General features: G+C 39.6%; 2 protein-coding genes and 2 non-coding genes across 8 annotated transcripts; 3 read left to right on the top strand and 1 right to left on the bottom strand.

Annotated features, from left to right (window-relative positions):
- Positions 1 to 201: 201 nt before the first annotated feature.
- On the top strand, positions 202 to 4,520 carry EEF1B2 (eukaryotic translation elongation factor 1 beta 2). Its single transcript, XM_050339249.1, has 6 exons — positions 202 to 554; positions 712 to 834; positions 2,258 to 2,381; positions 2,758 to 2,824; positions 3,503 to 3,628; positions 4,130 to 4,520. Exons 1-6 carry the CDS (start codon positions 475 to 477, stop codon positions 4,282 to 4,284), a joined length of 675 nt encoding a protein of 224 aa, XP_050195206.1. The 5' UTR covers positions 202 to 474; the 3' UTR covers positions 4,285 to 4,520.
- On the top strand, positions 2,605 to 2,684 carry LOC126653093 (small nucleolar RNA SNORD51). Its single transcript, XR_007632127.1, has one exon. It is a non-coding gene; the product is annotated as a small nucleolar RNA SNORD51 (small nucleolar RNA).
- On the top strand, positions 3,130 to 3,263 carry LOC126653097 (small nucleolar RNA SNORA41). Its single transcript, XR_007632131.1, has one exon. It is a non-coding gene; the product is annotated as a small nucleolar RNA SNORA41 (small nucleolar RNA).
- Positions 4,521 to 7,124: 2,604 nt separating the features above from the next.
- On the bottom strand, positions 7,125 to 24,425 carry CMKLR2 (chemerin chemokine-like receptor 2). 5 transcript variants are annotated; one of them, XM_050340256.1, is made up of 4 exons: positions 24,333 to 24,425; positions 23,582 to 23,799; positions 20,986 to 21,133; positions 7,125 to 9,909 (listed from the first exon to the last, which is right to left on the bottom strand). In XM_050340256.1, exon 4 carries the CDS (start codon positions 9,891 to 9,893, stop codon positions 8,841 to 8,843), a length of 1,053 nt encoding a protein of 350 aa, XP_050196213.1. In that variant the 5' UTR covers positions 9,894 to 9,909; positions 20,986 to 21,133; positions 23,582 to 23,799; positions 24,333 to 24,425; the 3' UTR covers positions 7,125 to 8,840. The 5 variants fall into 5 exon arrangements, with proteins under 5 accessions (XP_050196213.1, XP_050196214.1, XP_050196215.1 ...); XM_050340257.1 differs by lacking the exons at positions 23,582 to 23,799; positions 24,333 to 24,425 and adding an exon at positions 22,163 to 22,180; XM_050340258.1 differs by lacking the exons at positions 20,986 to 21,133; positions 23,582 to 23,799; positions 24,333 to 24,425 and adding an exon at positions 11,330 to 12,316.
- Positions 24,426 to 24,462: the final 37 nt, after the last annotated feature.

Below are 24,462 nucleotides of genomic sequence, written 5' to 3'. Positions count from 1 at the left end.
AGATTTCCGGCAGGTCACCGGCGACCGAGGAAACTCGGCAATTTCCGCCACCTCCCCAGTGCCTTCTCAGCCATCGTCACTCACACTCCGTCCCGCCCTCGGCCGTTCCCGTCTCCTTCCGCCTCTTTCTGCGCCCAATTCGGCAACTTCCGCTGTGCCAGCGGGGCGGGGCGTGGCGGCAGTTCGGGCTGACAAAACCCTTGTAACACCGCACACCTTCCTGGGGTATATAGTCAGGTTCACATGTATTACACCGACCTTTCCCCGCACCTCTGGTGTCCCGCTCGCTGCACGCCCTACCCTGGAGCGGCCAACCCGTGAGGAACTACCTCGCGGTTGGTTTCCGCGGAGGGATCCGTGTGCGCTGAGCCCGCGGAGGGATCCAGCTCTATATAAGCGGGGCGCAGGCGCGGCGCGGTCCTTTCCCGCGGCGGTGTCGCTCGGGGCGGGCGCTGCTCTGTGCCGCGCGCCGCCATGGGCTTCGGAGACCTGAAGTCCGCCGCGGGCCTCCGCGTCCTCAACGACTTCCTGGCTGACAAGAGCTACATTGAGGGGTGAGAGATGGCGGGAGGGGGCCGCTGGGGCGCGGGGAAGGTGAGCCGGGCCTGACGGGGAGCGGCGGGGGCGGTCCTGAGGTGCCGCGGCAGCTGCTGCTCCGTGTGTTCCCGCGTGTCCCGGCCGAGGGCCTTAACGCGGGCTCGCTCTCCGCAGGTACGTCCCTTCGCAGGCTGACATCGCAGTCTTCGAGGCGATCGCTGCTCCTCCGCCTGCGGACTTGTTCCATGCTCTCCGCTGGTACAATCACATTAAATCATACGAAAAGCAGAAGGCAAGGTATGTTTAAACTGCGAAGGTGCAGTATCTCAGCGAACTGGCCTACAAAGTGCTGCGGTTTTTTTCTTCGAGTTTGTACGAAACTCTTTGGCAGCGGTACCACGTGGCGTTTCGTGTCGCCGTTGGCACACGAGCAGGTCCCGAAGTAGGGCAGACCTGTTCTGTCACTACATTGCATTTCTCACTTAGAATCGGCTCGCCTAAATTACGTCTCCGTTCAGTTGCTGACATTTCTGCTAAAGCTTATAAAAAGGCTTGAGTTTTGTTGCTGCCATTTACACGGATAATAACTGCGCTGAAAGCCGGGAATTATTTACCGGTAATCAGCTCCATGAAGGCAACACCAAAATGGATTAATAAGTATTATAGGAATCATTACAGATGAATACACAGCACATCAATGTTGAGGTTTTAGTCCTGAAAGATAAAACAAAATCCGTGATTTGCGCTAGAGAAATAAATAGAAAGAAGAGGTGATACAAAAGCAAATGTTATCTCTTTTAGTGACTTTAAATGTTCACGAAAGGTGGTGTATTGACATCCACGGAGATTGTAGGCCTCTAAAAAGGTACAGCATGGGTAGGGTTAGCGTTGCTACACTGCGTTCTCAAACGACATAAACGACACGCAGTCGTGTTTATGGGAAACTCTTTCAAAGTTGGGTTGCTCAGTCACCGGCCTATTTCTGAAACTTTTATAAGTCTGAATGGGACTGAGATTCTGAAGTTGCTTCACAAAATTCACTCTCGAAACTACTTACAGTTCCTGGAAACAGGCTAGTTTTATGACTAGTAACAGCAGTTCACAGCAATAGAACTATGAGCTTATTCTAAGCTAGTTTTATGGCAGCAGTAGCAGCAGTTCATAGTAGCAGTAAGACTATGAACTTAGAATAAGACTACAAAACTATGTGAGCCCCAGGGGAAAGTGAATTCAGGACATTGTGGTCCCTCCTTTGCTGTTTAAGGCTAGTGTTCAGGGTAAAGTGTTCACTGAAACTTCCACAAGTAGCAGTTACTTTGCAACAATGTGTTTTAGTCACTTAGTAGTTTTTAATTGAGAATACTTTTAGGGAAGAAGGAACAAGAAGTTGGTACCTCCTCCTAGATGGAATATATTGCAGATAGATTATTCCTGTAAGAAAGCTTTTCATGTGCTTAGTTGCAGCAGCAATGTTGGGTGGGATTGTGCCAGTTTTGATGAGACTACAACAAATCCCATAATCACAGATTATTCAGCAAACGTCAGGAGCATTGGGGATTGTCTTTTGGGGAGGTTCTGATTTCAAGTAGCAGGATTCGATTTTTATTTTTTTTTAGCTCAGTGTTTTCGTTACAAATGCACTTTTAGGTGCATTGACAAACCACAGTGGTATTTGTATCAACATTTAAGTAGGTTCTTTATAGCTGCATTTTTCTTTCAGCTTGCCAGGAGTAAAGAAGGCTTTGGGGAAATACGGTCCTGCTGATGTCGAGGACACAACAGGTGCAGCCACAGATAGCAAAGATGATGATGACATTGACCTTTTTGGATCTGATGATGAGGAGGTACTTGTGATCTTTCTATATTATGTTTGGGGATTTTTTGAAATTACCCCAGTATGCAGATTTTTGCCTTAGCTAGTTTAAGTTACTTAAATTTGTGACCTTGATAAGAGGTCCTACTTGAAATACTCAAATTCAGCTGTCTTTGCAGAACAGGAAAGCTTGGAGGGTAAACACTCGAGTTAGAAAATTCTGTGTTGCAGTGGGGTGAACTGTCCAACTTTGACTGGTTACATGATGAATAAAACAAAAAATCACCATCTTTCGGCTGACAGTTGTGATGTTTTGTTTTTGTCTGAGTAGATGCCAGTCAGTTTGGTGATGCTTTGGGGGATGTGGGGTTTTGGTGCTTTGCTGTAACTGTAGATTTCTCTTTCAGGAAAGTGAAGAAGCAAAAAAACTGAGGGAAGAACGTCTGGCACAGTATGAGTCAAAGAAGTCCAAAAGTATGTATGCCAAGAACTTCTTATTCTTTTATGCTTGGATTAATTTTCATGCATTTGAACAGGATGGCTGGAAGCACTAATTAACTGTAATAATAGATCAGCTTGACTGGAATGAGACAGGAGTAATTGGCTTCACTTGAATTGCCTGTATGCTCAGCCTTCCCATAGTAAATGGGAACCTTAACACACTTTTTGTCCTGCTTAATACACTCCTGCTTGTTCTTCCCAAAGGCTGAGCTTTCTGTATAAACAGAGATAAGGATTTTCTTTCAAAGTTTAGAGAAAAGGCTGCAATATGCAAGTCCTTCCACAGCTACTGGTCTGGAACTGTTCAGAACTGTAGCAGTTCCAGTATTCCCTCTGTGGAAAATAAACTGTTACACAGCATTAAGCTCCTTCTCAGATCCTCTGAAAAGGACTTCCTATGTAACAAACATTGTCAGCTGCCTAATCTGTGTTCAGTCTGTTTTTCAAGAACACAATGGATGTACACACTGAACACTGGCACATACATAGCTGCAGTACTTCCCAAGTGTATATTGGTACCACAGGCCTGTCGCAGCAATGTGAGGAGGTTCTTGTTCATGGAATTGGAAAAGCTGCTCACATAATAAAACTAGTTTGCAAGTATATTCATGAGTGTTTGGAAACTTCTTAAAGGTGATTTTCTTCCCCCAGAACCAGCTGTTGTTGCCAAATCATCAATCTTGCTTGATGTGAAACCTTGGGATGATGAGACAGACATGGCCAAACTAGAGGAGTGTGTTCGAAGCATTCAAGCAGATGGCCTGGTCTGGGGATCTTGTAAGTATGAGAAGATTCTCGAGCAGGGAGAGAGTGTGGTCCCTTAGGATACATTGTATGAGTAGTTAGACTTGTGGTCACTGCTGAAATTTGAAAATGTAGCTAGAACAGGGTGGGAACTGCAACACCACAGTACTTCAGTATCTTGACATAGTCAGAAAAGGTGATTAGTGTAGCAGTCCAGTTAAGAATCAAATACAGATTTTAGAAACTATAAAGCTAAGACTGTTATCCTGCATGGCCCTGTACAATTCCTATTGCAGCAAACAAACACCCATACACCTACATCACTGGTTTGGAGAGGAGGTAGGGGTCAACAGAGAGAAACCCTTTTCAATCACTTGTAGTGAGTCCTGGGTTGTTAATTAGATAGTCCATAATGTGGAACAAATGATGTTTTTATGTATTCCTGCAAACTACTTTGGTCAGTTCAGTCTTAGATCTGTGTTTTTAGAGATTCCACCAATTGAGGAGTACTAAATGCCTTTTTTTATTTTACAGCCAAGCTAGTACCTGTTGGCTATGGTATCAAAAAGCTTCAGATCCAGTGTGTTGTTGAAGATGATAAAGTTGGAACAGATATGCTGGAAGAGAGAATAACGGCTTTTGAAGATTATGTACAATCAATGGATGTAGCTGCTTTCAATAAGATTTAAGTCTTGATGTATCTAGAATAAATGTTGTTGCAAAAAAATAGGCTGTGCCTGTGCTTAATTCAAAATTACAGAGTAATCCAACTCACAAATGTAAGACTTTGTTTATGGGTAAAGTAGAAGCTGAAACTGAATTTCAAGGTTGCTCAGGCACACCACTGTAGTACCCAAGAGCATGAGCAGAGAAAATAGAAAAATTACATTTACCATCAATTCAGAGTTAACATTAACATGGCTTTAAAATGCCTGAGTATTCTTTGCTCCACTTGCAGAGGAAATTGCATCTTTGGAAATGTCTGATTCCTCTGGAAGGAGGGATGACTTTAAAGGAAAAAAACAGAGCTCAGTCAAAGTGCAAATAACTTTTTAGTGGATAAACAGTAGTGTAAGATCCTTTTGTTTAATAAGTGTGGTGACTAACCAAACATCCCATGGCTTTTGCTGAAGGCTGAAACAGTGCTTTGGTGAGAGTGAGATGAAGGTAAATGAATCAACTGCAGTGCGCTAGAAATTGGACTTGATACTACCCTGGTACCTTCTCATGTGTTGTGTGACTTGAAACTTTTTTTCCTCAGGCTTGAAAACAATTGCAATGAAATTATGTCAAGTTTTACTCTTTCCCAGGGGTTCTTGGTACAGCAACTACTGTTGATCATAAACTGTGCCTCTGGGAGGCGCTGCGAGCTTGGTGGCAGCTGTGTCTGACCCAGCCGGGCAGCCTCAGTGTCGGCTGGAACGCTGCCCGCGGGTTGCAGCCAATGCAATGTCCGCTTTACTTATATAAGAAACTTGACGCGTGCTCCTGGCTAAAAACAACAACTGAAAAAAAAAATCAGTTGAAATAAAATGCAAATATATAACATATATAAAGTAGCAAAATTAACTCCAGTTTGAGCTGCTTACTTGGGTGTAGATCGGTTTCTAGATTGATACTTTTTTTTAATGATTGAAGAACGATCAGAAATAAATTGTTTTCAAAAAAATTTCCATGGGAATGATACAAATGTAAAAGCTGTTGCAGTTGTGAAACTTCTAGACAAACTCAAGTTCTGTGCCTTCTGTTGGACTGACAGGATTTATTGTGACCACAAAACGGACGCCTTTTCAGGGCCATGTTAGTCTGTGAGATAAAGCTGCTCAGTGCCAATGCCTGACAGCAGCAGCTTAGATAACTCCTTTTGTTCTTCAGAGAGCATTTGTGCGGTTATCTGGCACAGCAGGTCCTGTTTCTCCTTGTTTAAAAGTCTACCAGCTTCAGATAATGTAAGAGCTTTGTTTATAATCTGTCTCAGAAAAAAACAACTGCCTACTAGAGATTTAAAGCATGGTTAAAGATTTGAAATAAGTATAATTACAGGTTCTCTCACCACCTTCCATAAAGTCTTAAAAGGCTACCTTCATCCTGTGTGTAACTAATCCACACCACTTCCATGGCAATTCTCTAGCTGTTGCTTCTGCGAAATCATGTAGCTTAGTTTTAGCAAGTCTGTCATGGCTGATATTAAAAGCAAGAAATTAGCAAATGCCTCATCAGAAAAACAAAAATTCTGCCACAAAAATACAATTTTTATTATCCTTGGCCATCACTGTTTCTAACTTTCCCTTCACTGTGCTGCTTACCTTTAAACTTCCTTGGCCTTAATTAAAGCTCTAACTGGACATAATGGTTTAATTTGTAGACAATAACACTGCTAAAATACAGCACCATGAGCCATCCATGTGACCAGCTAGACTGGATTTGTGTGTGTGCTACATTTTTGCTAAACAGGCACAAACTCTTCAGTTGTTGGGATTTCTTTTGTGTCTTGAGTTTGTTGATTTTTTTCCCCTGATGTTAGAAGGAAAGTTGCTGCACAGGATCAAAATAAAAAAAGAACCTAGAGAGCGCAGTCTCCCCAGTGAGAAAATAGATTGGCATGTGGACAAGAGAATTCCACACAATCCACGTGTATCTACATGTGGGGGGTTGTGTAGTGTTTGGGTATGTATGTATGTATGTGTTTTGGTGTATTACTGTGCCATTGTGCCCATGAAAAATCAGCATCTTAGAAAAGGCAAGTATCCCAAGTGCACCCTGTAACAGAAAGATGAGTAGAAATTTCCAAACCTTAAATATGTGATACATGGTAATACTGGGAAAACAGTTTGAACAAAAACTAACCCACATAAAAACCTTCTGAAGCACAAAATGTCCAGGAAGGAGATAAAACTAACCAGAACCTGTCTATTATAAAATGTGTCAATAGCTCTTTCTATAGTATCTCTCACCATGATCAGATAGATCCCCTTTTCTGGCTTCTCTTTTCTGTTGTGGTGGGTTGAACTGCATCCTTCAGTCCAAGAGGCAGAGAATTGTTGGTCTTTTTTTGGAGACACTTTGAAAACAGAAACTTAAAATGTTATCTGTTTTGTTTGGGTATCTTCCATTCCTCTTGAAGAAATGATCTGGAGATAATTCTGCAACTGATCTTGGTGTGAATGGTAGTTACATTGCAAAATTGTTAATCCACTTAATTCCATAGATCAAGGCTGATTTTGGCCTTCTTCAGTTCTATTCTCTCTCATCTGCTTCAGGGTATGCTTTCTGATCATCTATGCAAGACAGCATATATACATTCTCCCTCTTGAAAATCATCCTCTGTACTGTATACAGGAATATACATGCACACATAGCTGACACGCAATAAGAAACCTTAATTCCTGTAGTAGGAAGGGTCAGGGCTTGCTTCATCTTCCAAAATCCTTGGGAAGGAGCTGTTATAAGAAAGGACAGTTACTGCATAGTGCTGCTAAGAAAAGCAAATGAACACACTCTTTGGAAACAACAAAATTTTATTGCTTCACTTGGACTGCAGTCAGGAAGTACATCATTCCTAGAAAGATGTCAGGGAACATGTGAAGAAAAACTCCAAGATGTTTCATTTAGGCATATTCAGCAGCACAGTGCCAAAATATTATGATGAGTAACTATGTACCAGGCAGTAAATGACTCAAAGGAGTGCTGCTTACCAGCTTTCCAGCCCAAAGTGAAATACACTGAAATTCCACTGATCCTGCCTGACTCTCCCAGGCTCTGAAACCAGAGCCCAAAGAAATAGTTAAAGAACACATTCAGACTGTTTCTATTCATACAGCTACCAGTACTGGGTGTGGTCATGCATACATATATATATTTCATACAAATGCAAATCTATTTACATATAAGGCCTCAATTACAGTATAAATGCTACTAATGTGTGCTGGCAGGCCGTAGAAACTAGGTAGATTATCTGAAAGGCAATTTTATTCTATATACCTAAGCCAATAGCAAGTTAAAACCAGTTCAAATTTACCCAAGCCTCTATGTTTTTTCTTTTAGTGGAGTTTCCTCCCACATTCAACTTTTTAATCAAGTGGTGTTGCATGAGATATTGGTTCACTCCACATAGCATATCTGTACGTATATATATTTGCATTGGTGCATGTGATTCTGAAGCAAGCAACAAGTTGGAACAGAATACAGCATAACTGGGACTACTTCATCTTTCTTATGGGAGTGGACTCCATTTCCTGGATGAACTGTCTTGCCTCTCATTCGGCAATGAAGTACAAATTTGTCTACAGACTTGTAACAGAATACTGTTGAGTTCACTCCACCCATTTTTTGAAGCTTGACATTAAGGCAAACAAAATGTTATATAATTTCTTTACCTTTGCTTGACAGAGCAGTAAAGAACAACCTCTGTAAACCTAAAAGTTGTAAACCTCTATAAGCCTAAAAACTAAAACATAAAAGAAGAAGTATGGCACAGGACCTTTAATCTCAGCTTCTGCAAGAAATATTCCCACTAATTCTTTGCACATTTCAAATTAACCTAATATCTATACGAAACATCTGCTCAGTATTTCGCACCCAGCTAATGCTAAAAGCACAAGAATTAAGGGATCAGAAATCACAGGGTCTCCTGTCTTAATTTTGGGTATAAGATAAAGAGCATTGGGAGAAGACAGATTTTATTTCCCTATTTTTCTTTTTTGCCAAGAGAAGGCAGCAATTCAGTGTTCTCTGCCTTCGGATTCTTCTCCAGCTGCAGAGTGGAGCCACTTCTCTTAGCTGGGATAGCTTCACCTAGCTGGGATGTAGCTAGGTGATTCCTACTTGAGGCAGCACTAGACAATTAGGACTCATGGCCCCCTGATGTATGGCCACAACCTCTTGGATGAGAATGCCTCAAACGAGAGGTATCAGTGATGGCAAGGAGGAATATTTTTATTATGTGCTCTTTTGATATCAGTGAGGTATGGAACCATAGCAAAACAATGGGATTAAAAAAACCCAGTTGGAGTAATTCCACTTATGCTGACAACTTTCAGATCAGGCTGTATGTGCATTGCAAGGACACCACACCCAAATGATGTGTCCGTTAAAAACCTTTCCATTAAAGCAGCAAGTGCAGTTAAGCCAGCTGTTTATAGAAAACTGTATATGCAAAGATGCACATCTGACTGTCAGATGTAAAGTCAAGAACACCTCCAAATCTCCTGTCAGCTCTTCTGGAGAGGGATGGTGACGAGAACAGTCACTGGGCAGTTTCACAATAATGCACAGGCGCGTGGCTGTTGTCTGAGCTCCACAGCTGCTCGCTGACAGTTCCCGAGCGGCTCACTTCCCACAGAGCCAGTTTCAGCACCTCAGAGACTGTTGTCTTGACCTGGGCCTGGAACTTTTTGCTTATCAGAACATAGAGGATTGGATTGAGGCAACTGTTGATGAAACCAAGGCCAGTGGAGAGGGGAATGCTATCCTGCAGTAAGTCATGCAAGTTTTCGTCATGGTGAGCAGACAGCTCCACGATGCTGAATATGTGATACGGTGTCCAGCAAACAAAAAAAGCCACAACTACAGCAATGATGGTCCAAAAAAGCCTGCTGGAAGTCAATACAGTTCTCCTCTTCACTTTGACAATCAGCAATGAGTAGCAAATGACCATGGTCACTAAAGGGAAGAGGTAACCAAACACAAGCCTCACCCAAATGAGAATGTGATGTGTCAGCAAAATAAGTTCTCTGTCGTGCACGTGGAAGTTGTTGTAGCAAATGGTGACATTGTTGAGAATTGTAGCTGTGTCTTTAAAGTATAAAGCAGGGCCACCAATAATTGCAGCTGACATCCAAATGACCCCACTGAGAACAAGGGTGTTCCTCACAGTCCGATACTTGTAGGAAAAGACTGGGTGGACAAGGCGGATGTAGCGGTCAAGGCTGATGAACGTCAGGAAGAAAACACTGGCAAACATATTAAGTAGTGCAATGAATGAGTTCATTTTGCAGAGCCACTTCCCAAAAGGCCAGTGGAAGCCCATTGCCACGTATGTAATATAGAGGGGCAGGAAGAGAACAAAAATGAAATCTGCAATGGCCAGATTGAGGAACCAGAGGGTAGAAACAGATTTATCCCATTTAAAGCCCATAAACCAGATGACAATGGCATTACCTGGCACTCCCAGCAGAAATGCCACACTGTAAAAGAAAAGGGAAATAATATGGGCAATGCTGAGGGAAGACTGGGGTGACTCATCTTCCTCAGACAGGTCGTAGAAATAAGAATAGTTCTCAAAATCTTCAAATGTCATGCTGCAGAGTTGCTTTCTGGGGAAGAAAAGAAATGAAATGGTCAAAGGAGAAATGTTTTACTGTGCTGTAAATAGTAAACTGCAATTCTTTTAAGTTCTTGCTCATCAAAAAAACCCCAAAACATTGACTTACATACCTATCACTTTTTATCTGTCAGTTGCTAGCACAAAACTCGTGAAGAATTCTGGTCACAGGCATTTTAAGGAGTGCTCAAATCAAAACAACACTTGAAATCTTCAGGAACTGTTTTCCTTATATTGACTTCTTGACAGACAGCACTGAGCACAGTATCACTGGTAAATTTCTAGGCGACCAGCTGCAAAATTTTACTGAATGATTGCAAAAGAATGATTCTGCTATTCTTTTCTGGTCAGGTTTCATACTTTACTGTTCTGTTCTAACATGAAGCAAGTTTTATGGATTATATCTGTCTAAAATCAGAGTAGGATCAGATATCTATGTAGGCAAAAAAGTTCACTTAAAACGCCAGGAAGGCATTTTTTATTACACCCACCACCCCGCCTCAAATTATAATTAACAAAATGACAGTGATTTCTCCAGCAACTAAAAGTGCACGGGTTTATTCATCATGATTTTCAGGCACATTCAACGTATTAGATTTCCTTAATGCAGTAGAAGATGTAGAGAAAGAAACATACAGAACATATTTCAGGGCTAATACATACAACTAGAGTATTCTTCCACCAGTGAGCTGAGAAACACGTATAGATGAAAGAAAATAAAGCTTCCCATGAATACAATGGACACTGTAAAAGCTATGGATGAAAATGTGTGTGTGTCCTTTTTTCTTTTTATTTTAAAACAGAAATTTCAGAATTTTCTCTGTATTCTTCTCTTGCAAAAGCATCTGGAACTTACAAGTACAATATGATTTTTCACATAGGAATTTTCTTCTGTGGGAGGGAGAGCAGGCAGCGGGGGAGGGGAAAGTAGAATATAAACCAAAAAAAAACCTCTGGAAACAAAAGTATATTAAGGAGAAAAAAGACAGCAAACAGAGGTTAGGGAAAAAAAAGAAAAAAAAAAAAAAAAACACCAGAATTTAAGTGACAAAGCTGCAGCACACCACAGGTGGCCACAGTCTGACAAAAGTATCTGCAATGGTCAAAACAATTATTCTGCCGAATTCTGTTGTCATTTAAAGCTATATTGTCCGACTGGACTCAGCTGCACTGAGAACCTGTCCCTGAGAGCAGGATGCAACCAGTCCATCAGCTGTACTATGAATGATCTTACCGCTGCACTTCTGACTGCTATCTCCGTTCCGAAACCGAAATTCAGCCCGCGCCTTTGGAACTCAGCCCTGCATTCCTGTAATTCCATTCATTACAGCGCGCTAAGGACAACAGGAGAGGGGTCTCCTGAGCACACTGCCTGCTGTATCACATCTTCACGCTTGCATTCACGTACATACCTTTCCTCCAAAAAAGTAGTTCTCCCACTTTGAAAGGATTACTCACACAAGTGAAGCTACGCATGTGCACACGCATTAGCAGGATTAGATTTCTCATTTGTAGATGGATGGACAAGGAAGAGAAAAAAAAAAGGGTTGTGTAATTTTATATCTCTTGATTAAAAAAATATGTAGTAAGAGTCAATACAGCCTATTCTGTCAAGAGGCTATGATAGCATTTACCCTTTCTAATTTACATCAGGCTGAAGGAATGTTCTTTGGTTTGCTCTCCTGATAAAATGATACTTTTTGGGCTATGTTTATGTAATTACCCCTACATTATGTAATCCACCCTTTTGAGGGTGGATTCTGCATTAAATACCACTACCACCCATCTGAGTAATTTTTTCAAACAGTTTAACAGCTGCTGAGAGAATAGTATAAACATGGAACAGCACTGCTAACATCTGGAACAACATTATATTTGGACAGTTTCAGAGGACAGTCAGGTTAATAATTGGATTTTTAACTGGCTTTGCCTATATAAAGAACTATACCTTCAAATCTGCAAAATCTGCAAATTGCGTTTATGCAATTGAACAATAATAAAAAATGCCAACTTTTTAAACTCTTGCTCAGTAACATTCTCTATTTCAGTCACTAATAAATTTTGCTTTTAAGAGTTAGCACAACATAATAATACTCGACTTCAAACATTCCCTCACAGACTTCCTTTTTCCTAATGTTGCTAAAAAAACCATAACAACAATGACAAATGTTTGTCTGTGGCGCAACAGTGTTAATTTTATGTTTAGTATTTCAAAGATGATGTATAGCAGGAGAAAGAAAACATGCATAAATAAATGCCAAATATTTACCAAGCCTCCAGTAGTTTAAAACTCCACTGAAAGAGCACACCTTCAGGATGCAATTATTTTTCCAAGCTTATATTTTTTCTAATTTCTAGTCTTCCTAAGCAATGACTTTTGCAGTGAGAGTAAGAAAGCAGGAGGAACATTGTTTACCACTGCTCCCAGTGCAGGGATGCCAAAACTAAACTCTGTGGCTGGGGTTCAGCAAAGACTGCCAATTACATTTGCAAAGTCCAGGAACTTTTACCTCTGGCACTGACATGTATGAAGTGCTTCTGTAACAGAACTCAGAGTGGTAAGCCCTGTTCTTAAAAAGATAAGCAGTAGGTGACTGTCAGGGAGCTATTCTGGTTTACACCAGTAAGGACCCAGACTTCTTTTCTGTTAATCGTCATTCAGCAAGGATGTTTGTTTGTGATCTTAAAACACACTATCTCAAATACATGACTCTGAAATTAATGACATTTTCAGAGTCAGAGCTGTCTTGCAGTTCAAGTCTGGGTCTTGAAAGTGAAGAAATCTAATTGTATTTCTCATTCTGATGCTGATTTGCTGTATGATCTTTGACAAATGGCCTAATTTCCAACCTGGAAAAAATTCTCATGAACCTGTCTGCAAACTGAGGCTCAATAGAGAACACAATATTTTTAGACAGCAGTTTCTGCTTGGCTTTGAGGCAAGTGTTAGAAAGGGTAAGAGAGGTTTGGTGCAGTTCACTGGCTCAGTCCCTGCTGGTCTGGGGAGCCAGTGCATGGAAAATATTTTTAATAAACAGGAAAGTGTGGTTAGAGGTCTGCCAATAAGACTTGGGAGCAGCCACAGGTTATAGAACAGTGTTCTATTCCCTATGGATTAATACAACTAAGTTTAGACTTCATCCTGTCCTTTTTTTAAATTTTATTTTAAATACTAAACACCCTGTGTAAAGTGTACGCTCAGGAGTGGTTTGACGAGTCTGTTCCTGTTTGCTGAGGTCATAAGCTGCTTTGAAAACTGAGACTCCTTGATTCAGTTGCCTAATTATGAAAACAGTTGACCAGGAGGTTTCATTTCCTGTCCCCTTCTGTAAAACAGAAGTTAATTACTAAACGACTTCATAGGAATACCACAGGCTAGCACTTGGTGCTTCTAGATCCTGGGACAGAAAGCAGAATTAGCAAGAAACACAAATCATTAGGAAAAATTTCTAAAATACAAAGCCACAGAACTGCTGGAAGGAGACTTCACTGCGTGTTGCACAAAATGACTTTCTCTGAATTTCAGCAACAAATTACAGACTTGGATCTCAGTTGACATATTCATCATTTTTCACTTAAAGTACCTAGAGTTTTTCTCTGCCCCTATGTAGTTAAGCCATAATGACAACTTGGACAAATTATTGGATCTGCCTAAAATAGAATAGCTTTTGTCACACTAAGAATGGCTGTTATGTCATGGGACCAGTACTTTGGAATCTATTCATGGCTATGCCATATGCATCCTGTTTGACCAGGGGAAATTGTTTGACCTCTCCACACCTCAGCCCTGAGGTCAGTGGAAGGGCTTTGGAATAAAATTACATTGGGTTTTCAGTCTAAAATAGAAGAAAACAAACAAAAAAGTTGCAATTTTCACCCACTTCACTTGATGCAAAGTCTTCCTGGAAGTTCAAAGTTCCCTGGGCACCACACAAGTTAGTACCCAACTGAATTACACTGGCAGTTTATAGCACATGTTTGGTATAACACAGCCTCTCCTCTCACATTCGGCCCCCATTCCCCTTGAATTTTACGGAAAGGTCCAAGGTAAGAGTTTATTCATTGCCTATGTCAGTTAAAAGTTAACACAAATATTTGAGTGGTAGTCCCCAAATCTATTTGTTCAGTGTGATAAACAGTGTCCCGAGCCCCTGGCCAGCTAGATTGGTTTCAGAGGTCACAGTAGTGAGTTCTGACTTACTAGCAAAGTCGTGGTTTGCAGAGTTGGCTGCCTCAACAGCTCAGTTCATAGAGGGAATATATTACACCAATTCTCCTTTTAATGTCTTTATGAATAATTTTGAGCATATCACATTCCATGTGTATTATTTATGGCTAAGGGAAAGTTTGTTTGAGTTGCTTCAACTTCTGTCATTTGCAAGCATCAAATGTTGGAAAACAACTAGTTTCACAGAAAAAAGCCTCCTAGTCATGCAGTGCATTAGCAAGTTTGTCTGGGCATTGAATCCACTTGAGATCCCCTCAAAAATTCTTCTGGGAACTTCTGAAGTAACAAATTTTGAATTTATCTAGCTTAAAAAACAAAACATGAAATTCACAGGGTAGTTTATCTATAAATTTTAAAACTTAGAAGGCTAAGCAAATTCATTAGAGGTACATATGTATTTTTATATATTTATATTTTATATTGTTATATTTTTATTTTATATTTATACATATATTACAAAGACATAAGAAAGACTCTGAAATGCATAAGTAAGACTGATGAGATTACAAACTGTCATACACTCATATTTCTCCCTAAAAGAACAAAGCCAAAACAACCACTCGCCTCTACGTAGAAACATTCTCACAGCAGTAAGTGCCTGACACACCTATACCACATAAATCATAGCTATGCTACAGTTTAAGCCTAAAGCTGACCCTGCAGACAAAGCTACCAGGCCACAAGCATTTTAAGGTACTACACAAAAGGCAGAATCAAGGCTTGTGTGTAGGTTTTCTCTTTCACAGACATGTACATGTCTTTTGACTATTATTTTAATGGTCATTAGACATATGGTAACCTAATGACTTCAGAAGCCATCATGAATTCAACAACTAGAAGTGGTTGCAACAGATATGACAAGTGACTGGAAACCACTCCAAGCTGCAGTATAGATGTATTTGTTCTAGCAGACAAGAAAATAATGCAAATAACCATCATTCTCCCTTATGTCTCTCAGTGAAGCAATGATGGAAATGTATACGCAATGTACTAGCTAGACATCTCCTAAAACTTAGGCCAAAACAAACTTTCTTCAGCAAGGCCAAACATGACACCGTTAGTCATAACACACCCCTTCATCTGTGGTATTCGAGTCATTTGACCAGGCAATAATAGCCTGATAAGATTTTACGCAAAGCGAGTGTTACAGCGAGATTAACAAACCCCTATAGCACAGACACAGATAATATTGGTAAAGCTGTGATTTCAGGCCAGCAGTTTTTCAGACACAGAAATGTTAACCAACAAATGGAAAATCCAACTTCATAACTAAATATGGCTGATGGAATAGGAAAAATATCTACAGTCGGTCTGACCTGAATATAACAAATCATCCAGACAACTGCTGCAGTTAAGAAGTTTACCATTTCCACGTCAGGTAACTGATAAATGTCTGCAACCAGGAACTGCATATTATCAAAAGTGATTTATTTTCATGCTGATCCCAGGCACCAGGTCTTATATTCCCAAAGGTGATAAAGAAACCGAGGTGTCCTCAGGATACGCACTGGGGAAGGGGAGGGCACCTGATAACTACATAGTTAGTGCCTGTTCCTGCTCTTATTCCTTTCTGTTAACACAGTTAAAAGTAAAAATACACTTTTTAATATTCCTTTTGAACGTAAGGAGTTGCTGTAGCCACTGCAAGTCTATGATTTGACCTCAAACATAGTAGATTAGAGTCAAGGAAATGACTGGTGATATCTGTGAACACTTAAAGTAGTCCCATTTTTGCAGAAAAAAAATATTTCATGTTCTTACAAGTAGGTAAAAATAGACGTTTAGGTAAACAGTGCCACTTGGGATTTAAAATATCATCTTATATTGTATGTGTCAGCACTGCCAAAGTATTTACACAACCAGTCACAACCCCTCAGTATTCATAACCCTTGAAAACTAGATTCAAGTGAGAAGTATCATCAGTCTGGTTTAAAGACAAGAATGCTGAGAGTGACCTACAGGAAATCTCTGATCAAACCAAGTGCTAAACCTGGAGCCCTTGCCTAGTGGTTTAACCACAGTCCTATCCTCCTTTCTTAAACTTAACACTGTCCCTTCAGTCATGATGAAGTGAAGAAACCACGGCTTCACCTCTGGGAGACCTTCCCTTTCCTGAAAGTAGGCTCTCCCCTGTGCCATCATGCCCATTGTGTTGGAGGGAGACAGCACTTACCTGGGCAGCCTTTACAGGTTCTGATCTGTTTCCTCTGCACTGAAGAGAAAATGAAGCTGGATTTCCACTGTTTGCTGGTCACATACAGCTAATCTGTCTCTGCAGACCCAGGACATACCTCAGAGCTGTTAAGCACACCTCTCAGAGCCCAGCAGGTACACCATATATCACACTAGCTGTGTCCTCAGCATGTAAGATATGCACACTAATGAAGTACTGTTCCAGGGAGATGTCATGTGTTTTCTATTCCTCTACAAATGCCAGCAGTATTTTCTTTGGCTATAAGCCACCATAATAAGTACATACCTAGAGTAATAGAGATATCTAATTAAAAAAAACCTGTAAGTGCCTCAGCTTCACAGTGACTGTATTGATGAGGTAATAAGTGCTTGCATTTCCAATTAATTACAGATTTTAAAAGTTTTCATGCAAAAATTACTTAGAAATTTTATTTTGCAACGGTCTCATATATTTGTGATGAAAGATGATTTTGACTAGCATTCATGTGCCATTACATGATCATGCAGCTCTGAGCATGTTTATCATGGCCGTACTCCTTCGGCAAACACACACTTTACCACAGCTCCCTCCTAACAGAAAGTGTCAAAGTGAGAGTAGAGAATAAAGAGTATGCAGATATTTCTTTCAGATTATCAACTGTTGTTTCACCAGACTGATTAAGAACAATTAAACATATGTTAGGCAACAGCCATCCTAAAGGTATGGCTCATTACAGGTCATTACAGAAAAAATAAAATAAATCTCTCCAGCAAGATACAAAATATCTATCTAATAACAGATAAAAAATAGCTTACAGTTTACTACACTTACAGTCCTTTTAACAAGAAGAGTTAGAACTAACCCTAGAGAAAATTAGCACCACAGCTCAGGCCTCTAATATACCTTTTAATATCCTATTCTATTTCAGAAATATTAAATTTCCCTGTCATTTATAACAATATGCTTGGTTATGTACTGTCCTCCAAATCAAGCTCTCTTCTCCTGGGTTTATTCTACTCCTCATTAATACACACCAGCAGTTTCCTCTCACATGAATGTAATATTGCTGTGATTATATTACTGCTGACACCTACTCTTGCATGAATAAATCAGAACATCCAATTCCAAAATATTGCTAGTACATACCTTATCAGTTGGAATGTTTTGGATAGCACACTTTATTATGTCCTCGCCATTAATATCCTAGAATCATTGTGTACAGTAGATTAAGGGTGTCTACTTCTGTATCAGTGTTATTCTAATATTCCTACTCATACAAACCTAACTATTTTATTTAATTTAAGATCAAGTCTAAAATAAGCACTGCCTGTATTCCTGCAAAACTGAAAAATTCATAATGTTAATACCAGAAGACTGGATACTTATCCATCTCCCTAATATGACACTGGCAACACTCCCTAGCACTGATAGGAATAGACAGCACCTACGACTAAGGTATCAAATTAGGAGCTTGGAAATACTGGTTTTACAGGCTTCCCCTATTAGCTTTGCAAATCACTTCTCACTTGACTCTGCCAGATATAGCACAACCCCTCAGTTAACACTACTTGAACTTCTTAAATGGGCAATGGTTCTTAATATTTTCAAAACATCTCATTAAAATGATGTGGGGCTGAGCTCGTTAAAGAGGATCACTAGAAAGAATCAGTGGGAGTGTAGAAAGTGATATTATATGGATGTTACAGGACTTACTACACACCCCTTTCCCTCTGTCGTCTAAAATGCTTCAGAAGGGAATAAAACTGTTCCAAGCTCACACTTGCTGAAAGAAACAAATATCTTATGTTGGGAAAGTACCCAAAGGCCTCAGCCTTTGAGATCAAAGCCTCACTGGATCTAGGCACTATAAGCACATAATGAGAGACAATTCCTGCTTTGTTTATAAATAAACGAAATAAACAGACACAAGCAGAGTAGGAGTGGGAACAGAAGTATCTTGCCCAAAGCCAAGCAGTAGATTCAAAGGTAGAGCTGGAGGCAGAATTCAGACCTTGCTGAAAGAACAAAGAGGGAAGTATCTTTTGTGGATACAGGGAAAAGATGCTGGTTATTCATACTTGTGCCTTGTGATTCTTGAAATATGTCCTTCAAGAAGTATCATAAAAGGACAAGAGAGCCTGAGTAGGGGAAAAGAAATAGGAAAATGCTGCAAACTTTTTGCTAGCTAATGTCCCTGCCAGGAAGTGGAGACTTAGTGTGCTGGCCTTTGCAGCTAACTCTTGCAAACAAACCTGACTTATAGCAATGGGTTTATTAGCTTCCCTTTGAGCCCAGTAATAAAAAAGTATTGTATCTGCAGCAGGTCTCTTTAGTTTTATCTAAAGAATTCTAATGCAGGAAAATGGGTGGGCCATGGGGCATAAGAGAGCTGCAATAAGCCAGCAGCAACTTTCTCTCTACAAAAGCAGCCAGGGGTTGATACAGGGCTTTTTGCTCCTGTCTTCAGGCTCTCAAGCTCTGGAACATAATGAAGATACAAAGAGTGTAGAATTAGCTGAGCTCCTCTAGAAGAACTATATGTTTCTTTTGAGGACACATAACTTCTCTTTCAGTGTCAGGAGCCTCAAGTTGTAAAGTAGCAACTGCAGGAGAGTTCATCTCTGCATTATGGCATCTTCCCTTCTAAAATCAATGTGTCTTGGTCACTGCCCATCCCAGTCACAGCAATCCATTTCTTCTGGTAACAAGCCATAAGAAGCTGTTCCTTCAAGTGAACTCTCTTTTGCAAAGCCAGCAACAACAGAGCCCTGCAGTGTTGTGAAACTGTTAGCTTTAGACTGAATGAACACAAATCAAACCATTATCAGAAATAATGACTACAAATTAGCCAGACAATCAGCCACCACAGTAAGAGAGACAGCTGAACTGCTGGCACATTCCACAACACAAAATAAATAAATAAGCAAATAACAAGACCATTCAAGAGATTACAATCCCCTGCAAACCTAGCTGCCGCTTAGTGCCTGGAATAGCAGAGTTATTCATACAAAATTAACATTTAATAACAGATCACAAACTTCAAGTGTCTGTTAAGAAACGAGGAGAAGAAAATTCTTTAAGGCAACTGGCTTTATTAGGAAACAGATATAAATTTCCTCTTTCATCAATCTATCAGAAATAAACACAAATCTAAGCATTTCAGATGCTGCTCATTAGGTCGTCAGCAGAAAAAGAAATTCTTAAAATTAAAAGAATGTATTGTGTTTAGTACATAGAAATTTATTTTCATCAACACTTTTCTTCTGCCCCACCAGTGCAGTAAAAATCTGTGATCAGATCCTGCCTAAGAATCCTTATACAGAGCTTCCCTGACTTATGACCCCTTTCCACAAAGGGAATTCGAGAATTCAAACCATAAATTCATTCTCCAGGCTCAAATAACTTTCACTGCACCACACTCAGAGATATTAAGTGCAATAGAAGTGGACTCTAATGTCACTCATGGCACATAGAGATTCCTAGGACTGAAGTAAACTTGGTAGGAGCTCTATCCTGTCTGCCTGGCATAAGTGATTGATAATATTTTAAACTTGGGCAGAAGCTGCAGTGACATTAAACAAAAGTAAATTAGGTTATCAAAATATTTGCACTTCCTAATTCAGCTGAAGCAGGACAATAATATGATGCTAGTGAAAGTAAGGTATCATAAGCAGGTTAATCCTGAAAGCAGTTACTACAAACCTGCTCTGACAAATTCCTTTACCCTGACGCACCCTTACTCTCTTCTCCTTAGCTATAAATTCATAAACATTTAAAATTATTCAGTAACACTCTTTCATTCAGCTAGAAAAGAAAAAGTGTTTTGATGTGTTTTAATTCACAGACATATGAACATAGACATAATTCAACATATACACATTGTGTAAGTCTAGAAAAAAAGGTCTGCGATACTGTTTGGCTTTGCAAGATCACATTTAGGAAGGTGACAGTGACAATGACACTGTTATCACTGAGTCTGAGTAGGAGGTGGAATCTCCCTGTCTCATTGTCTGGTAGTATACAAGGCTTCAGATCTTCTTGTCACTTCTAGGGAACAAGCCAATGTACTTAATTAGCTAGATCCACATCGGTTAGGGACAACATACACACTTTCCAGCTGAGATCATAGAAACATTATTTAATTCTGCATGACTGTAATTCTTCAGAATTATTTTCTTAATCTGCACTTAAGTTGAAATGATTTCCAGTTTCTAGAATCTGTTCAGATCAGAACTGATGTACCTTTTTCTAATAATACTGGAAATCTCTATAGCTGTGGGAGACACACTATCTCTATCCAAATAAAAAACCCTAAAACCCAGCACACTATGGGAAATGGGGGGGAGGGAGGGGAGAAGAGAAAGATTTAAGTCAAGATCACTTACCATTCTCTGACAGGATAAAACTCCTCGAAGTGTGTATAAACATATTCAGAAGTCATTAAAAATTAAATTCACGCATACTTTCATATCTTTTCTTGCTGCTGGCGTGATTCAAAATAATCTTTGAAATACATGAATATCACAGTCTTTCTTCCAAGCTCTTTTGGCCATTATGTGCTACACCACCTTACAGCATTTGCCTGCAAGTCTTGTTGTAGCTGTAGAGACACATTATTTAGAAGGGAGGGAGAAAAAGATTTTAAAATATAAGAGAGATTGACCTACCTTTCTCAGTTCTTTGAAACAAAAGGCACCGTAAATCAGGGACGTGAGTTCTGTAGCAGAAGGAAGAATGAAATGATCTGCAGAGCTCAGAGTGACTTCAGTGTGATTCCAGCTGCTTCACTTGGCTACTGCCTTCCCTCTAATAAAGCTGCAGAATGATATAACGCCGTGTTTGTTTTCAGCTGAGGAAGTTGTTTCCAACTTCCCTTGGTTTTCTAGACCCATTTTTGAAATATTGCCATTCTGTATAATCCCAGTATTTCACCAAAAATAAATGTTAGACATGTGAGTGAATCATTTTGGTCAGTGTCCAAGCAAGCAACAGATGTGGTGACTGATGAATGGAAAGAGACCTTACAGTTGTGGGCTGCTTTTTGTTATGCAGAGAAGAGGCTGAACAGTATTTCTTTGTAAGCGCTCTGGTTTATAGAAAATAATGTTGAATGAGCTGAAAGATGCCTAAAAAGTCACACTGAAAGCATCATTCTGTAACTCTATGGCATGATACATTAATTTTGTATTTAGGATTAGTAGATTAATTTCCTTCTGTGTGTAAGACAGAAGTGAGCTCCTCAAAACACTGATTAGTGACTCTTTGTCAGACAGTGTAACACCGGTCAGAAATTTGAACTGGATTTTAGGAGACTGGGCTTGGTTCCCAATTCTGTAAAGAGCCTGCTGAATTTTTGTGGCCAAGCCTCATGATCTCCATGTAGTTCAGTTTCTCAGTCAGTAAAATGGGAATATTATTCCACTGGATTCAACCTACCATAGATTCACTCGACTCTGATGGTACCACACTCATCACACCATTTTAAATTAGCTCAGCATCTGTCAGTCTACCCTTACCAAAGTCAAACCTTCTAATGGGAGCAATAATCTAACAGTGATACTCCTCTATCCCTAATGCAAATCATGTAGCATGTTCAACACTTGTTGAATCTAGTCAATGCCAATTTTTCCAGATATCGAATCTATTGATTTCAGTGAAAATTAGAAAGAAAAAAACCAACCAACGAACAAAAAAAAATTCACAGAAGAGTGAAGTGCTTAGTCAGCTAAACTGGGATTTCAGCATCTGGTTAGCAAGGCTATCAGTTTTTAAACACCTCTCTTACGGTTCACAGATCACAGATTCTCTTAACACTAACCAAAACCTCCTTCAAGCAAAACTAACCTGCTTCATTTTTCCTCCATGACAACTCCTCCTGTTCTGCCAATATAACTTTCAACATTGATAACTCGAACATCTGTGCAAAACCCTCTAATTCTATGAAAGGAGGACGGAGATTATGTTATGGTGAGGCACAGAGGTCTTGGACGAGAAAAGGACAGGGGGACATGATTCCTGTGAATATATAAGACAGGAGAAGAACAGAGGGGTTTGACTGAGGACAGAACACGGAAAGAGTCAAGGGCCTCCCTTGTTTATTTCTTACATTTTAAAGATTTCTCATTTTCTCTAGGTAACTGATTGGTTAACCTTCATTGATAAAATCTCTTTTAACAGTAGTTCTCTCCTTTAGTAAATATTGGGATAAGGTAAATGTAGGCACCACTTAACAGTAGATCTGCCGAGGTTTTCTGGCTTGTAATGGCACGAGTCTGTGTGTCTCTAGTTACTTTGCCAAATGCAGTTATTGTAAGGCAGTTAATTCAAGGGTTTGTTCAGTACTATTTTAGTAGGACAAAAGAGGAAATTACCGGGTAGATAACCCTTACACAGTACAGAAGAAAAAAAACAAAGCCAAAAAAAAAATCCCAAGAAAAGTAGAGTCACACATTTGCCAAATGCTCTTCATCTTCTCAGTGAAGGGAGCATTCTGGAGAATGCAACGGATTCTAGCATTTTGGGGTCGTGAGGAAGTGTCCTTAAGGTGCTGTTTCCTTCACCAAAAACTAGAGCATGTTTGTGACTACTTTAACATACATTGGTGATGATAGCTCATCCTCATGAGGGAGGATTAAACCTCTCACAGCTGTTTTCCTCACCTTTCCTTACCATTGTACCAAATATGAAATCCCAAATGCTAAGGGCCCAGAGGACGTTTTGCAGAGGAAAGTTTTCATAGGAAAATGAGAAGGTTTTTTTCAAGAATAACAGATTACTGCATTTAAAAATTTTTTTCTACCTATCTGTCCTACCTACATTTGCTCCTTTTCCATTGAAAGGGACTTTTGCTCTGATGAGCAATTACCGAATTTGCATATTTAACCAGCATATGTAACATATCTGGGAGAAAAAAAAAGAGAACAGACTTTTACAGACAAAACTGCATTTAATCTGAAAGGATTTTGTTCTGTTTGTTTTCTGTTTAGAGCTAAATACACCATTTTATTCACCTATAATTTTGATTAACCACAGTGGGAATCTTAAATCTCTGAAGAACATAAGATTAGACCCTAAATCTTTCCTTTAGTTCCTTCTATGCACAGAAAAAAGTGGAAAGGTGAGGCACAAATTACATGGCTTTTTAATATAGACTTTAATGCAACTCATTAACCATTGACATAATTTATTTTTTAGTGTGATCTTTTCAGATATTTTTGTGAAAGTTAGATGCTTGGAAGAAAATAAGTAAAAAAAAAAAAGTACCTTGTTTGCTTTCGTGTCTCCCACTTTTTCTATTTGGAAGTTGTATTTTATTCTGCCATGCCATTTGTGCTTTTTCAACAGGGTAAGTTATCAAAGTCTTGGAATTTTGAGTCTACATCAAGTATGGCAATATGCCAGAGCAGCACTGAGGAGGGACATGCATTCATGAACGTACAGTGCACGTGGAACTTGCAAAGCAGAGAAATACTACTTTATACCTAATGGAAAAAGAACAAAGGAGAGCATTTACATACACATAATAAATATCGGGTAGTCCAGCAGTGAATAAACTGAGTCTAGTTTTAAAAGCACTTCTGATTCTTTGGAGGCTTTCTAACCCTATAAAACAAAATGAAGGCAGAGGATGTATGGAAAAAAATATACAGGGGAGAAACCTTCAGAAACACTTCATCAATATTAACCAAAACACAAAGTAAAAAGCAATAAAAAACCCAAAAGCATCTGTAATTTACCTGGATTGCCAACAACTGCCTGATAGTTCTGATAATTATTCCCACTGCTGAGACCTCATCAAGTTGCCTATCTGTACCTGCAGATTATCTCAGCACTAAGGAACACTCCAGACTAAACTGAACACTCCAGACTAAACTGAACACCCCAAACTAAATTCGATGTTCACTAATTCAATTAAGTTGTACAAACCATGAATTTGCAAATTAAGTCAAACAAATTATATTTAGTTTTCTTAAGGTTAATTTAAGCTGGTCAACACAAGAAAGCAACTACTTACTGCTGTTTACACTTCGGTCCTTTTTTTAGAAAAGCAGTTCTTCACTGTTCCTTTGTCCTCACTGTTTGAATACCTCATCGATTAAAATCCACTCTGGAAAGAACGAGTTTAACTACCTGACACTCAGGAA

This window comes from Myiozetetes cayanensis, unplaced genomic scaffold (assembly GCF_022539395.1).
Source record: "Myiozetetes cayanensis isolate MyiCay16 unplaced genomic scaffold, myiCay2020 scf9, whole genome shotgun sequence".
Taxonomy (NCBI): domain Eukaryota; kingdom Metazoa; phylum Chordata; class Aves; order Passeriformes; family Tyrannidae; genus Myiozetetes; species Myiozetetes cayanensis.
Note: the sequence above shows the minus strand (reverse complement) of the source record. Positions and strands in the feature narration are given on the sequence as shown.

What these genes read in the sequence shown, in the direction of transcription:
- CMKLR2 (XM_050340256.1), bottom strand. Translation starts at nt 9,893, where the DNA reads ATGACATTTGAAGATTTTGAGAACTATTCTTATTTCTACGACCTGTCT.
- EEF1B2 (XM_050339249.1), top strand. Translation starts at nt 475, where the DNA reads ATGGGCTTCGGAGACCTGAAGTCCGCCGCGGGCCTCCGCGTCCTCAAC. An exon ending in GACAAGAGCTACATTGAGGG is followed by an intron (nt 555 to 711) that starts GTGAGAGATGGC and finishes CGCTCTCCGCAG; the next exon opens with GTACGTCCCTTCGCAGGCTG. An exon ending in TGAGTCAAAGAAGTCCAAAA is followed by an intron (nt 2,825 to 3,502) that starts GTATGTATGCCA and finishes TTCTTCCCCCAG; the next exon opens with AACCAGCTGTTGTTGCCAAA.